This window comes from Phyllobates terribilis, unplaced genomic scaffold (assembly GCF_046119375.1).
Source record: "Phyllobates terribilis strain yellow unplaced genomic scaffold, ASM4611937v1 Scaffold_4__5_contigs__length_816908805, whole genome shotgun sequence".
NCBI classification, from domain to species: domain Eukaryota; kingdom Metazoa; phylum Chordata; class Amphibia; order Anura; family Dendrobatidae; genus Phyllobates; species Phyllobates terribilis.
In genome coordinates this window covers 401,556,463-401,572,460 of record NW_027362764.1, presented here as the reverse complement: position 1 = coordinate 401,572,460, position 15,998 = coordinate 401,556,463, and the positions used below count along the sequence as shown (strand labels likewise).

The 15,998-nt window shown below is 45.0% G+C and overlaps 1 protein-coding gene across 8 annotated transcripts in view; it reads right to left on the bottom strand.

Annotated features, from left to right (window-relative positions):
• Window positions 1-15,998, bottom strand: part of LOC141265436 (NFX1-type zinc finger-containing protein 1-like) — a 249,779-nt gene that overhangs the window by 124,338 nt on the left and 109,443 nt on the right. For all 8 annotated transcript variants that reach the window (XM_073678517.1, XM_073678513.1, XM_073678515.1 and 5 more), the window contains 4 exons: window positions 6,954-8,504; window positions 6,364-6,489; window positions 5,080-5,276; window positions 3,180-3,323 (listed from right to left, as the gene is read on the bottom strand). In XM_073678517.1, coding sequence (XP_073534618.1) covers window positions 3,180-3,323; window positions 5,080-5,276; window positions 6,364-6,489; window positions 6,954-8,504 — 2,018 coding nt within the window. The remainder of the gene's footprint in view (window positions 1-3,179; window positions 3,324-5,079; window positions 5,277-6,363; window positions 6,490-6,953; window positions 8,505-15,998) is intronic.

Sequence of the window (15,998 nt, the reverse complement as noted above, 5' to 3'; positions counted from 1 at the left end):
TATACAATGTAAGTCTAGGGGATTGAATAACATTGCTTTTTTACATAAGATAACACGAGTGTGCAATTTTGCAATTGCAAGCACTTTGACTGTATTATTTTTTCGCTATTATCGCAAAAAGATTCAATTAATATATCTCTTTCAACAAAGTATGCATAAAACACAACCTGAATAGTCCTGAGTCCTGACCAAAGATGTCTAGAATTGTCATTAGGCAAATGTTCAAAAAGAAAAGTTAGGGAATAATATCAGAATGAGTTCAACGTTTCAATGTCTACTAATGATATATAAGATATATACAGTAAACCCCATATTAATATAAATAAATCTTAAAGTTATTTCCCACCTTTTATCACCAAGACATTTAATATAGGGCAAGTGAGCCTGATTCCAATGATGTATCACTTAGTTTACTGGGTGCAGCAGTTGTGATACTATCAGAGTTTTTAGATGCAGCACGCAGCAGAGCTGAGAAAGCTAATCCCGCCCACACCAGGCTCTTTATGTACATTGTCTATTGACAGTGAGCTGCTTATCACAGGAGGGGGCAGAGTCTGACCAGTGCTCATTCACTGCTGTACTCCAGCAGTGTTTATCTCCTATTGATAAAACCTTCATTGTAAGTAAACAACAGCACAAAGCCTGATAAGTGACACATCACTGAATTCAGTGTCTCAGTCGCTACCTCATGCTGTTCTCAGATTACATAGCAAAACCTGCCGACATATTCCCTTTAATACAATGGATATGGAAAGTATTCAGACCCCTTTAAATTTTTCACTCTTTGTTTCATTGCAGCCATTTGGTAAATTCTAAAAAGTTCATTTTTTCTCATTAAAGTACACTCTGCACCCCATCTTGACTGAAAAAAAAACAGAAATGTAGAAATTTTTGCAAATTTATTAAAAAAGAAAAACTGAAATAACACATGGTCATAAGTATTCAGACCCTTTGTTCAGACACTCATATTTAAGTCACATGCTGTCCATTCCCTTGTGATCCTCCTTGAGATGGTTCTACACCTATATTTGGAGTACAGCTGTATTTAATTAAACTAATAGGACTTGATTTGGAAAGGCACACACCTGTCTATATAAGACCTCACAGCTCACAGTGCATGTCAGAGAATCATGAGCTCAAAGGAACTGCCCAAGGAGCTCAGAGACAGAATTGTGGCAAGGCACAGATCTGGCCAAGGTTACAAAAGAATTTTTGCATTACTCAAGGTTCCTAAGAGCACAGTGGCCTCCATAATCCTTAAATGGAACAAGTTTGGAACCACCAGAAGTCTTCCTAGACCTGGCCATCCAGCCAAACTGAGCAATCATGGGAGAAGAGCCTTGGTGAGAGAGGTAAAGAAGAACCCCAAGATCACTGTGGCTGAGCTTCAGAGATGCAGTAGGGAGATGGGAGAAAGTTCCACAAAGTCAACTTTCACTGCAGCCCTCCACTAGTCGGGTCTTTATGGCAGAGTGGCCCGAAGGAAGCCTCTCCTCAGTGCAAAACATATGAAAGCCCGCATAGAGTTTGCTCAAAAACATATGAAGGACTCCAAGACTATGAGAAATAAGATTCTCTGGTCTGATGAGACGAAGATAGAACTTTCTGGTGATAATTCTAAGCGGTATGTGTGGAGAAAACCAGGCACAGCTCATCATCTGCCCAATACAATCCCAACAGTGAAACATGGTGGTGGCAGTATCATGCTATGGGGGAGGGGGTTTTCAGCTGCAGGGACAGGACGACTGGCTGCAATTTAAGGAAACATGAATGTGGCCAAGTACAGAGATATCCTGTATGCAAACCTCTTCCAGAGTGCTCTGAACCTCAGGCTTGGCCGAAGGTTCACCTTCCAACAAGACAATGACCCTAAGCACACAGCTAAAATAACAAAGGAGTTGCTTCAGAACAACTGTGACCATTCTTGACTGGCCCAGCCAGAGCCCTGACCTAAACCCAATTGAGCATCTCTGGAGAGACCTGAAAATGTTTTTTCCCCAACGTTCACCATCCAACCTGACGGAACTGGAGAGGATCTGCAAGGAAGAATGGCAGAGGATCCCCAAATCCAGGTGTGAAAAACTTGTTGCAACATTCCCAAGAAGACTCATGGCTGTAGTAGCTCAAAAGGGTGCTTCTACTCAATATTGAGCAAAGGGTTTGAATACTTATTATGACCATGTGATATTTCACTTTTTCTTTTTTAATAAATTTGAAAAAATTTCTACATTTCTGTTTTTTTTCAGTCAAGATGGGGTGCAGAGTGTACTTTAATGAGAAAAAAAATGAACTTTTTAGAATTTATCAAATGGCGGCAATGAAACAAAGAGTGAAAAATTTAAAGGGGTCTGAATACTTTCCGTACCCACTGTATATCTTTATGGTGGTTATTTGTGATGCAGAACTCAAAAATGTTACCTGGTGACATTCTTGCTCTAAATATTACAAGGTGCGCTTAAAGGAAATCTGTCAGCAAGTTTTTGCCATTTAACCTGAGACTAACATAATGTAAGAGTTGGGAGCCTGATTCCAGGAGTGTGTCACTTATTAGTCTGTTTGCTGTAGTTTCAATACAATCAGTGTTATATCAGCAAGAGATTATCACTGCATGACTAGGTGTCTCGCGCAGGCCAGTCAGGCTAATCTGTGCAATTTAGTCCCCATCAATGATTGGCAGCTTGCTCACAATGCACAGTGTACAAAGGCAGCTGCCACTCAGAGGTATGGGCAGCCCAGAAGTCTTAGCTCAGCTACATCTACACAAGACAAGACAGGGATTCTATCAAAACTATCCTGAGCAGCCCAGTAGATGATACATCACTGGAATCAGGGTCTTTGACTCTACATCATACTGCTATCAGATTCATAGCAAAAACCTGCTAATAGATTCTTTTTAAGAGCATATTACATACTGTTTGGTAACTGCAATCAATGCATGATCATACAATGCTATTAGCAGCTTAGCTCCCAGTAAATTAATGTCAAGTCTATGCATGAGACTTCATAAGATTTGGAGCTCTGTATCACTAAATGATGCGCTAACTACTGTAACAATAGAAAGGAATTATGAATTTATTCCAAACTGAAAACAAAGTGGTCCTGAACGGTGAATGATCGTTATAAGACCATCCGTAAAAGAAGTGTGCAGAAACATGATGAACTAACGAGCACAGCAATACCTGCTTAGAGATGAAGTTAAGGAAAACGTCATCATTCAGATACTTCTTCATCTCGTACCCTTCTATAACTGTTTTATAGGCGCTTTGCACGATCTCGCTTCTGGACTCAATTCTATGCTTCAGAACGTCTGCTTCACTCTCCAACTGGGGAATGTTAGGATAAAGGTGAATAACAGGTGTAATACAATACTTGGTTATTAAAATGTCAACTTATAGGGCGGACATAACCAGAGCTCGTCAATATTCTCCCATTCCATCCTGCCTAAAATCAAGCTACTCTCGGTAACTCTGTTCTGGTATATGGGTATATTCATCTGGGGCAGATTTCTTGAAGTAAAATCAATTCTTTGCCTCTGAATAGGGTTGTTTCTGCAGCATGTGAACAAAGTTCTTACGTCATATGATCAACGTGTGACTGCAGCAGCCGGGCTTGTGATCAGACCAAACTTGGCCTAGCCAATTGTACAATTTCACTGACGGAACAAAGGTGAGCTCCATGGAATGTGGGGTGATCAATCTATTTAGTCTATACATTCAAAAGAACTGGGTAGAAAGTAATTGTCAGCTCACGTTACTTCTAGCCTTTGGCCCTTGAATGAAAAAAATGGAAGCCAACTTGCAACAAGGTCCCCATGGTGCAGGGTGACGTCATGTTAAATTATTCAGAGAGTTCCTAGTTATGGATAAAAGGTTGTAAGCTGACATGGTCAGGTTCATTGATGTGGTTCAAGCAAAAAAGAAAATCACAGAATATTTGTAACCTTGATATTCTGGCGCTTAATAAACACTAGATATTCTTCACAGACTGATAGGGACTTGTTATAGTCTATTTTTTTGTTGTGGTTTTGTTGCTTTTTTATTGACGCAAGTTTTGCAATTGTGGCACAACTGCAATATAACTGCAACATGTGAATAGTCCCTAACACACCACTGACATATAATTCATAATCAGCTAAGTGATAAAAAAACATTAACCTGTCATATGTAATACATTATACCACAAGTTTATCAATCCCTAAATGATTTTGGGTCCCAGCAATTGTGTCCTTTTATGTTGCAGAAATGGATAAGAAAAAACGGAGTTTGTCCATGGGAACGAAAAAAAAAAAAATCCACTAAATTTATTAAAGGTAGTTTAAAACCATTATAAAAGACAGTGGTTAACAAAAAAAATGATCGAGTACTTGGATATTCTTCAGCTTCATAATTGGCGGTCACCAGTTCTCTGGGTAAATGTCCTTAACACATCCTTATTTCTCACCATCAACAACAAGTGAATGACACACTGTTTATCTCTTGTCTGTCAGTAACCACCTCCACTACAACAGCGACATCTAGTGGTGGAAGAAAAATATGGCATGTTTATAAAGAAATAACCAGCTTTCCTGGGATTCTGCTTAGATACGCGTAATAAAGCAAATGCAAACATAAAACCTAATAGATATCTATATTTAGCATAGTATATCTAACATTTTGACCCTTTAACCCCAATTTTATGCCAAAAAATGGCATGTAACCTGGGAGCTAGAGAAAGTCCAGCATGAACATGAAGATCCAAGCACTGGATTGAAAACGTGTTCATTCACAGCCTCCCTTTTTGTGATTTTACCACTGTGGTTTAAAACTACCTTTAATAAATGTAGTGGATTTTATTCCATTCTCCACAGAACTCCATTTTTTTCTTATCCAGACGCAATTGGTGTTCCGCAAGTAGCGGCAACAGTCCTACAACGTTAACTAACTTCCACATCTCAAACAATATTACCTTGGGGAGCTCACTGATTTCTCTGATATATTCACACTCTTTTTCTATTTTTATGTTATAGAATACATCAATTTTTCTTTTTAATATAAGCATTTGGATATAAAACATTAATGAAAATATCAAGACTCATCTTACTGTTTCTTCTATGTCTTCTTCCTCATCATCATCATCTTCCAGGTCATCAAACTCTAAGAGATCATTGAACTTCCGCCTAACACGTCTCGTTGGTTTTTCAAACTTTCTCAGTACATTCAAAGAAAATCTCTTCATAAGTTCACTGTTGCTCCTTGATCCGACTCTAACCATTTTGCAGTGGTTGGATTTGTATATCCCTAAAAAAAACAAAGACGATGTTGACTTCTGAATACTGCACCCATGCATTTGATAGAGTCACATTATGCTTTCTGTTCCATCTTTTTTTTTATTTTTTTAAAAGCATTTGGTTTTACAATAAAGCTTTTGGCTTCATGACTTCCACTGGTTAAATCATTTTTAAAGCACTTGTTTTACCGGTACAAGCTGCGGCCAAAATCTGTCATCTGTGTTGCACACCAATTGGCTGCTAAACACACTACAAGTGCCATGTGCTATGTAATAGTGCACCCTTAAAAGTATTTTACATGGGGAAATGATTGCCCCAATTATAGTGTTCATTCCCAATGTTTGTCCGATGTTAACCTGTCACTTGATCGAATGACAAAGAGAATTCACTCATATGTCTTCGATTGCATCTTTTAAGCTGACATAGAAATCATCGGTATCAGCATAGTGACGTGCTGCCGACAATATTGCAAACAGTATGAGAGGAGGGGGAAAAAGAATGGACATTCATATTAAACCATCACATAATAGCAACAGGTAAAATAGCACAAGTTCACTTTCTAAATTAACACAGAGAATGTATTTGCTTGTGTACATGAACCTAAATAGCCTATTCATTTTGTGAACCCCTAATGTACAAATGTTTACTTTGTAGAGCCTTGTTTTGCTCTTCGTTTTTGTAACATTGGTGTATAGTGTATAGATTGTATAGTCTTAAAGAAGTTGCCCCTTGTTTATTTTATTGTACCATAAGGTTTCTTGGGTGTAAAATAAAAAGGAACCATTACTTACCCCCCCCCCCCCCCCAAGTGCACCACTGCCTCTGCTCCAGCATTAGTTGATTGGCTGCAGCAGTGATATCCCCACTACAATGCAGCCAATCACTTTCTCCGCAGGTCATATCATCTAAATCAGCAGAGCAGCTGAGCCCAATGATTTGGACTGAATCTTTCTCCCTCTCTTTTAAGTTTAAAGTTTATTATTATTGTTATTTTACGTAAACTTGTTGAGCTACAAGTTTTTTTTAAAAAATTGACCAGCTCCCTCCTGGTGACGTAATCATTGCCATGGTATGTGTATCAGCATAATTAATTTTACCTTCCAGAAATTGGTCAAGGGCATGGTTTGTGTAACAGACAATCAGTATGGGATTGCGTCCTCGCCTCCAAACCTTTCCATTTTTCAAAAGAGCACGAACAATTTTCAGTCCAACATATGTTTTTCCTATAGGCAAAGGCAGAAAAGTGTAACTTTAAGTGGGCGTTTGTATTGCTTTGTTATTTTAGACAAATCAGAGCTATAATGGACAAACATGCAGCTATATACAAAGTAGTTTATATGCTATATGCTACACTAAAGGGAAATTTACAGACAGTCATGCTGTGAAGTATTCTATTGGGAACCGACGGAAGCCAGTGCGCACAAGCACCACCAATTGAGTCTTTAAAAGGCAGAGATTGACAGCTGCATCTAAATGGTTAACAGCAGCAGGCACAGCTCAACTTTGACTGTGGTTGATAGACTTAGATGCTGGCTATTTAATTTAGCTGGCATCTGCTTCATATGCTTATATCCATCATGGGGCGTTAATGGATTGAAATAGGCAACTGTAGAGCACGCAGGATAGATGTTTATACCTTTGTACTTTATCTAAAAATTATTTTAAATATTATACTAAGAGAAATTACCTGTTCCTGGAGGGCCTTGTATAATGGACAACTCACTTGTTAGACTTTTCTGGAATGCCTCAAACTGAGACTCATCAAATTCAAACTCTTCTTTTGTTGGCCAAGATTCAAAGTCAAGTACATTAAACTCCGGTTTTATAGTTTCATTTGTATTAATGTTGCAGTATGTTTCTTCATCTGAAGAGTCTGAGCATGTTTTGTGTTCTTGCTCACTTAAGGTGAATGACGAGTCATTATGTAATAAATAAGTAGGAGGAGACATCATTGTTTCACAGCGTACAATGTAATTCTGGAACGGAACATCAGATTCCTTCATTTCTTTGAGCCCCTGTAGGGTATGACAATAGGCTTCAAAATACGCAGTTGTCTCAGCCATCACAAACAGTCGATCATTGTCAGCATACTTTGCTAGCTGTTGACGGCTTTCTTCCTCGAACATCAAGGTTATGATTCCCTGCTGGAGATCATCTACAGTTCTTTCTGTTACAGTAGCAAATAACATGCTACTGAAGTTGTCATTTGACAGACAAACAAGGGAACCATAAATCAAACGCTGTGAATTTTCCCACATAATATGTTTCAGATGTTTGGTTGAGAATTGAACATGATAAACTATCCCTGATTTGACACAAAAAGACTCCAAAATAGATACATTGAAGTATAAGCGTATGTCATTCACATCCTCATCACTCTGAGCTCTTAAATATTGAGAAATACCATCTCGTAGTGGACCGATGAAGTCTTCTCTTAATAAAGAAAAGTGTGTGTTGAGGTAGGATGTAACATCAGGATAATATCCATCTATGATATTTGGGGCCAAACGAGGATTGCCTTTCATACAAATATCATCATGTGTTGGAAACACTGAGACTCCACGAAAGTCGTCACCAAGCACAAGTCCCCTTTTTCCAACTGCATAGATATAATTATCAGATTTGAGTGTTCCGTTTTGCTTTTTGTCCTGTAAGTGCTGTAGAAAAAGATTTAGCATCTCCATGTTTTGTTTCGTCTTCTCCGAAATGGTAATACTATCCACTTCCATCTGTCTAACAACATTTTCAAGGACAATTTTGATTATAGTTACATCTTCAAAAGAACTAGATGGAAAAATTCCTAGAATCTCAGTCAGCACGGTAAGCGATTGATCCACCATAGAGCATAGATCTTCACTCTCTAGACTACTGCCACACTGCATAATGTAGGAACAGAGGACGCGCTTTAGAAAAAGCGAATTAAGGATGTGGCTTAAGATATGGATTAAATTTTGGCGACTTGATATGCACTCAATAGCTTTACTTAATACTTCAAGAAGTTTCTTCACCAACTCAGGAATCATACTTGCTTCATTTACAAGTTCCTTGAGACCACTACCAGGTGCAGCGAGTTTCAATATGATCTCAGAAGGTTCACGCTTTTCCATTTTGCTGAGTTCCAGAATGCCGAGCTTTCTTGTCTTCTGTACTCTGATTTCATTTTTAGTCTCTTCCTCGTAGTTTGCAGTGCTATGGCTTTTAAGCATTGAATATTTGTTCACTGTGTCTTTATAATTTCCTAAAGATTAAAGAGGACAAGATAAAATGCATGTTAGTATAGTACAAGTATAAATCTATAAGGTTTTGATATTGAATTATACATCTAGTATGACCTTTTAGTATAATTAATACCGTTCACAGACCACCAGCGATATTCTCATTCACACCTTCACTACGCAAAACCACCGGAAATGCTAGCATTAAAGAAGTTGGCCACTACTTTTACATTGATGCCCTATCCATAAGATAGGGCATCAATGTCTGATTGGCCAGGGTCCGGCATCCAGCACCCCCGCCAATCAGCTGTTATTGGTGTTGTCGGTGGTGGCTGCTGGCCGTAAGTCCTTACTTGTGGTGCTTGGCTGTAGTGGCCGCCACGGGGTATTGCACATCCACCTCCCATTAAATTGAATAGAAGGCAGATGTGTAGTACTAAGCCCTGGCCACTACAACTAGGCAGCCAAGCTCAGCAAGTGAGTTCTTCCGGCCTGCGGCCGCCGACACTGATAACAGCTGATCGGTAGGGGTGCCGGATGCCGGACGATCAGACATTGATGCCATATCCTGCGGATAGGGCATCACTGTAATAGTAGTGGCCAACTTATTTAAATCCTTTATTACCCCTGACTTCTGCATGGATTTTATACCAGTTGTATGTGCTAAATTCAGTAAATGTCTCTTACACCATGTCATAATTTCTAAGTTTACTTTTGAGGGTCTACAGGTAATATAGAGCAATTTAGTATAAATGTAGCACCCCGAGGACTCGGCTGCTACAGGGGTATTGCACCTCGAACCAGAGGTGTGGTATTCCACTCCCGGGTAAGGATGGAGCGTGGAACTGGGATCAGTAGGCTGCATACACTACACTCACCCCATTTCCGGGGGACAGACCAACGGTACTCCCACCAGATAGATGTGCAGGTACGACAGCTTCTGTCCCTGGCTGGAGTGGGGGGGGGGAGGAACATCCCAGTGGTGTAGGAGCAGAGAGGGGAGGGACTCTGGGCATAGGTAGGAGCCCATTGGGTGCTAGTCACCTGGGCTCGGGTGTCAGAAGGGAGTATATAAGGGGGGCACCATCTTAGATCAGAGTCCAGTCCGGGTCAGTCTAGAGAGGAGCTCAGCCAGAGAGGGCTGACAGGGAGCTGTGGCTCAGTCTGGGCCCAGCTCCAGAGCCAGGCCTGGAGAGGAGGCCTGAGAGAGAGAGAGAAGGAAGAAGAAGGAGAAACAGGAACACCAAGAGAGGCCCAGAGACGCAAGAGAAGAGGGAACCCTGAGATCCCACGAGCTAACGGGTGAAGGGTTGGCAGAACAGGGTACCGGATCCCAAACTGGTGGAGGCCAAATATCCTCAGACAGGAACCGGAGGTCGTGGACAAGTTTTGGCGCGACCCCTCGCCATATCCACCAGGAAGGCAAACCACGTATAGGGTCAGGGAAGCCGGGAAAGGTTTCACCACCAGAAGGCCCGAGGGAGCCGGACAAAGGTGGATCCCTGGTGGGGACGGCCAGTAGAAAGGAAGAGAGGGGAGCTCAGGACCACGCTCTGGAACTGCCTGGGAGTTGGCCGAGTCCCGCACCTGGTGGATGCAGCACGGCTCGGGTGGTCCTAGCTGTACACAAGGGACCTGATAAAGAACTGAACTGTGAGTAAAGCTGTGAAAACTGCAATTGCACGTCTCTGAGCTTCCTTGTCACACCACCACTGCCACTATCATCTATTCCTGCTTCATCAGCTGCCCTGAGGCTATACCCCTCCCGTTGGGGGTTATACCATCCACGCTGCACATCCGTACCACCGGCCTCAGCGGACTGCCCTGCAGCGGCGGCTTCATAGCCGCATTCAACGGGTGGCGTAGTCGGACACTAATACCATCATATCAATAACGCCACTTAGTTTGACCACCCTGGGCGCGGACCGGGTCACCGCCACGAGGACTACTATCCCCAACAGATCCGGCTCCGGGTATTCCCCCCCCGCATGCGCAACGCTGCACAACATGGCCCAGGGGGCGAGTCAACTTTGGCGTAGTCGGCAGGATTACGTGCCCGCAACCACCGGGTACTGCGTGCCTGAAGAAAAGTTCACATTTACCGCAAAAAGGAGTCTCCCGCCAATTCCAGAGGGTTCCCGCCATCGGACGCCATCTGGGGTCGTTTCCCGCCGTTTGCCCGCCATCTGCAGTCTTTGCCCGCCATCTGCGAAGTTTCCCGCCATCGGGAGACGATTCCCGCCATCTGAGACGATTTCCCGCCCTGGCAGAGTGGACGCCATTAAGGGCGTGCCAGAGGGTGGCAAGAGACCACCTCCCATCGTGGGCACGGTCCCAGAAGGGCACCAAAAGCGGAGACCGCCCCCACCAGCCGAGACTACCACCATGGAAATGTCCATCAAAGTGGGGGGTCTGCCCCTGAAACTGACTGTCACTAAGTTGCCCCGGGACCACTCCCAAGGGGGGCGGATAGAGAACAAAACGGAGAAGATGGGTGCGGCCTGGAGGAGTCTGGACAGATCGCACCCGGAGATGGAGGGAGAGTCGAGCAGCACCGACCCCGTGGTCCGGAGCCTGTTGCAGGCCGCCACCCCAGAAGGCCTGGTGGAGATCCTGGCACAACTCCCCAGAGATCGGGAGCGTGCACAGACCGCGCTGGAGGCCTTGGCCCGGAAGATGGCCCGAGTACAGCAAGAAGCACTGGCCGAATGGAGAAGGGAGATGGCCCAGCAGGCTGGAACCCGCCAGCAGAGGACGCCACCCGCAACGTGGGGCATGTCTGCCCCTGAGGATGGTGCAGGAGGGACGAAGGCCGGAGACGACGCCGCGGAGGGAGCTGCAAGGAAGGAAGCAGGTAATGGGGACGTCATCACCCCGTGCCCAGTAGCCGTAAGCCTGCCCCAGCTCCCCGTCGCAGAGCCCGAAGTCCCACTCACCGCGCCCGTTGCCGCACCGCCACCGCTCCCAACTAGGCCTCAAGCGGCAGGAGCCGCGGTCACGCCCTCTGTTACGCCATGCCCCTTGACCCTGAGCGCGGCAAAACAGGAAGTGCCACCGGTCTGGTCGCAGGGCCGAGTACCCCCGGGCGCCGCGGTCTCCACAGCGCCCTCTACCTCCACTGTGCCGCCGGCCTGGTCGCAAGGCCTGGTGCATCCGGGCGCCGCTGCCCCCACAGCGCCCTCCTCCCCAAAGGTGCCATACCTGGACCCAAAGAGGATGCCTCCGGCCTGGACGCAAGGCCGGGTACCTCCGGGCGCCGCTGCCCCCACAGCGCCCTCGACCTCCACAGTGCTGCCCCTGGGCGAAGATCTCTTTGCGCAGCATACTAGCCCGGACGGGCTGCCCTTCGTGTGGCCACCGGAGTACATCAACCCCCGACTCCGGAGGGAACGGCCCCTGTGTGAGCCTCTGATCCCGGCACCGGCACCCGCCAAAATTGTCCCGCTCCCGTTGGAAGACACCCAATTCGCATGGGATCCCACCGGTGAGGACCTCATGGGATTCACCAAGGAGACCCGGGCGGCCGCAGCCCGGCGGGAGGAGTGCTGCCGTCAACAGCTAGAGGTCTTTGGGAGAGAACGGCGAGAGAGGCGGATCCGCGAGGAACAGCTGCAGGTCCAAAGCGCGGAGCAGAAACGCCGGGCCCGACGAAACCCCCGTGCGGCCCACGGTCCCCGCGCCAACGGGACCGTAATAAAGTTCCAGTTGGAGCATGGCTGGGGCTTTATCCGGGATCACCGAACCCCCGGCGACGTCTTTGTCACCCGCAGGGATGTCGAGAGCCACCTGCCGGAGGGACACCGCGGACGTGACCTTTACCCGGGTGATGAGGTCACCTTCACCCGGCATCAGTGTGCCAAAGGACCGTACGCCCTTCACGTACACCGGCTGACTGAGGAAGAGATACAGTATGAGGAAAGCCAAGAGGTCCCGGACGGGTCTGAAGACTACCCTCAGGAAGGAGCACGAAGAGGACACCATTATTAGAGAGTGGTAAAGAAGGACTGTATATAGTTACCCGTCGGGGTACAAGAACTGTCGTAAAATTGGTGTTTGTGTGAACTGTTACCAGTGTGCCCTTAATCCCTTACCAGGCTGAGGACTGTGAGCAGCCATTCCCCTATCCCCACTGGCCGAGGACTGAGAGCGGCCACCCTGTAAATAGTTGCGCTTCCTAAGGCGCCCCCTACTGGTTTTATAGAAGAACTGCGTTTCTACTTTAGAACTAGAGACTGTTGCACTTTACCTGGTCACAAGTTGCACGGTGGCCAGAGATCAAGAACGTGTTGGTCAAGAATGTTTTATATGACAAAGTTTTATATGATGCTAAAAGAGTTAATGGTATTCTATAAGTATGTGAAGAAAGTTTGATAATGTTTCCGTAATGTTTTATACCTGTAACGTTAAGAGAAAGAAGAAAAGAGTACCTCCCATAAAGGGATGAGTTGTTGGTTAACGTCTTATATGTGAGTGCACTTTAAAATTTTTGTATGTTTAATTGTTTTGCTCTATTCCAGCCCGAGGACGTGCTGTGATTTACCAGAGGGGAATGTAGCACCCCGAGGACTCGGCTGCTACAGGGGTATTGCACCTCGAACCAGAGGTGTGGTATTCCACTCCCGGGTAAGGATGGAGCGTGGAACTGGGCTCAGTAGGCTGCATACACTACACTCACCCCATTTCCGGGGGACAGACCAACGGTACTCCCACCAGATAGATGTGCAGGTACGACAGCTTCTGTCCCTGGCTGGAGTGGGGGGGGGGGGAGGAACATCCCAGTGGTGTAGGAGCAGAGAGGGGAGGGACTCTGGGCATAGGTAGGAGCCCATTGGGTGCTAGTCACCTGGGCTCGGGTGTCAGAAGGGAGTATATAAGGGGGGCACCATCTTAGATCAGAGTCCAGTCCGGGTCAGTCTAGAGAGGAGCTCAGCCAGAGAGGGCTGACAGGGAGCTGTGGCTCAGTCTGGGCCCAGCTCCAGAGCCAGGCCTGGAGAGGAGGCCTGAGAGAGAGAGAGAAGGAAGAAGAAGGAGAAACAGGAACACCAAGAGAGGCCCAGAGACGCAAGAGAAGAGGGAACCCTGAGATCCCACGAGCTAACGGGTGAAGGGTTGGCAGAACAGGGTACCGGATCCCAAACTGGTGGAGGCCAAATATCCTCAGACAGGAACCGGAGGTCGTGGACAAGTTTTGGCGCGACCCCTCGCCATATCCACCAGGAAGGCAAACCACGTATAGGGTCAGGGAAGCCGGGAAAGGTTTCACCACCAGAAGGCCCGAGGGAGCCGGACAAAGGTGGATCCCTGGTGGGGACGGCCAGTAGAAAGGAAGAGAGGGGAGCTCAGGACCACGCTCTGGAACTGCCTGGGAGTTGGCCGAGTCCCGCACCTGGTGGACGCAGCACGGCTCGGGTGGTCCTAGCTGTACACAAGGGACCTGATAAAGAACTGAACTGTGAGTAAAGCTGTGAAAACTGCAATTGCACGTCTCTGAGCTTCCTTGTCACACCACCACTACCACTATCATCTATTCCTGCTTCATCAGCTGCGCTGAGGCTATACCCCTCCCGTTGGGGGTTATACCATCCACGCTGCACATCCGTACCACCGGCCTCAGCGGACTGCCCTGCAGCGGCGGCTTCATAGCCGCATTCAACGGGTGGCGTAGTCGGACACTAATACCATCATATCAATAACGCCACTTAGTTTGACCACCCTGGGCGCGGACCGGGTCACCGCCACGAGGACTACTATCCCCAACAGATCCGGCTCCGGGTATTTCCCCCCCCGCATGCGCAACGCTGCACAACATGGCCCAGGGGGCGAGTCATAAACATCATTTTGTTTTTGCATAATGCTATGGTGTGAAGATTGTCTAGTTCCTACATCAGGGTAAAACGTAAAAGTACTATATAAATAAAACGACCCACAAAATACTGTTATTTACACCGCATGGTGAATGCCATCAATCTCATTCTAACAATGGCAAAATTGCTGCATTATTTTTATATCTACCTTCCTCCTCAAAAAAGTGAGAAATGGTACTCAGTACAGTACCAACAAAATAAAATACAACTTATCCTGCCAAAAAAACAAGCTCTTCTACAGCTATGAAAATGGAAAAATAAAAAAGGCATGGTTTCATAAATGTGGTGATGGGATAAAAAATATAAAAAATGCAGGTTGCTTAAAGAAGCACTCCCATCAACATTTTTTGTCCTCTTAATATATTGCAATCATCATATTATATGGAATTTTGTACTTACAATTGCTCATTTTGCCTTCCTACCCAGCTAATTCTTCTCTTTCCATTAGGTCTATGACATCACGTGATTAAAAAGTGACTAGCTGAATTTAAGCAAGTTGAAGATGAAATGATCTCTAAAAGGCCTAAAGTTAAAGATGACACATTTCTTTTGTATTTTAGGCAAAAAATAATAATTTCATCTTTTACATTTAAAAATTACAAAAAGGAAAATGGGCTGATGAAAAAGTTTGGACACCCCTAGTATCACCCTCTTTTGAAAGCATCACAGCTTGCAAACGCTTATTTCTAACCAGACAAGAGTCTTTCAATTCTTGTTTGAGGGATTTTTATCCATTCTTCCTTGGAAAATTCTTCTAGTTCTGTGAGATTCCTGGGTTGTCTTGCATGCACTACTATTTTGAGGTCTAGCAACAGATTTTCAATGATGTTGAGATCAGGGCACTGTGAGGGCCATTGTAAAACCTTCAGCTTGCACCTTTTGAGGTAATCTATTGTGGATTTCGATGTCTGTAAAATCATTATCCTTTTGTAGAAGTCATACTCTTTTCAACTTCAGCTTTTTTACAAATGGTGTTATGTTTTCATCAAGAATTTGTTGAAATTTCATTTAATACATTCTTCCCTCTACTCGTGAAATGTTCCCAGTGCCATTGGCTTCAACACACCTCCAAAGCATGATTGTTCCACCCACCCCCACCCCATGCTTAATGGTTGGCGAGATGTTCTTTTCCTGAAATTCTGTGCCTTTTTTCTCCACACATACTGTACCTTTGATCATTGTAGCCAAAGAGTTGTATTTTAACCTCATCGGTCTACAGGACTTGTTTCCAAAATGCAGGCTTTTTTAGATGTTCTTTTGCATGCTTCTGATGCTGAATTTTATGGTGAGGATGCAGGAGAGATTTTCCTCTTATGACTTTTTTCATGAAGGCCATATTGTTGCAGGAGTCTCTGAACAGTAGAACAATATACCACAACTCCAATGTCGGCTAAATCTTTATGAAGGTCTTTAGCAGTCAAGCGGGGATTCTGATTTGCCTCTCTAGCAATCCTACGAGCATCTCTCACTGAAATTTTGCTTGATCTTCCAGACCTTATCTTGACCTCCACTGTTCCTGCTAACTGACATTTCTTAATTACATTTCGAACTGAGGAAAGGGCAATTTGAAAATGCTTTGCTATCTTCTATTGGCAACAAGGAGTTACCATAAGGTGGTAGGCTCCAATAGTTATATCCACATATCCAGCTGTC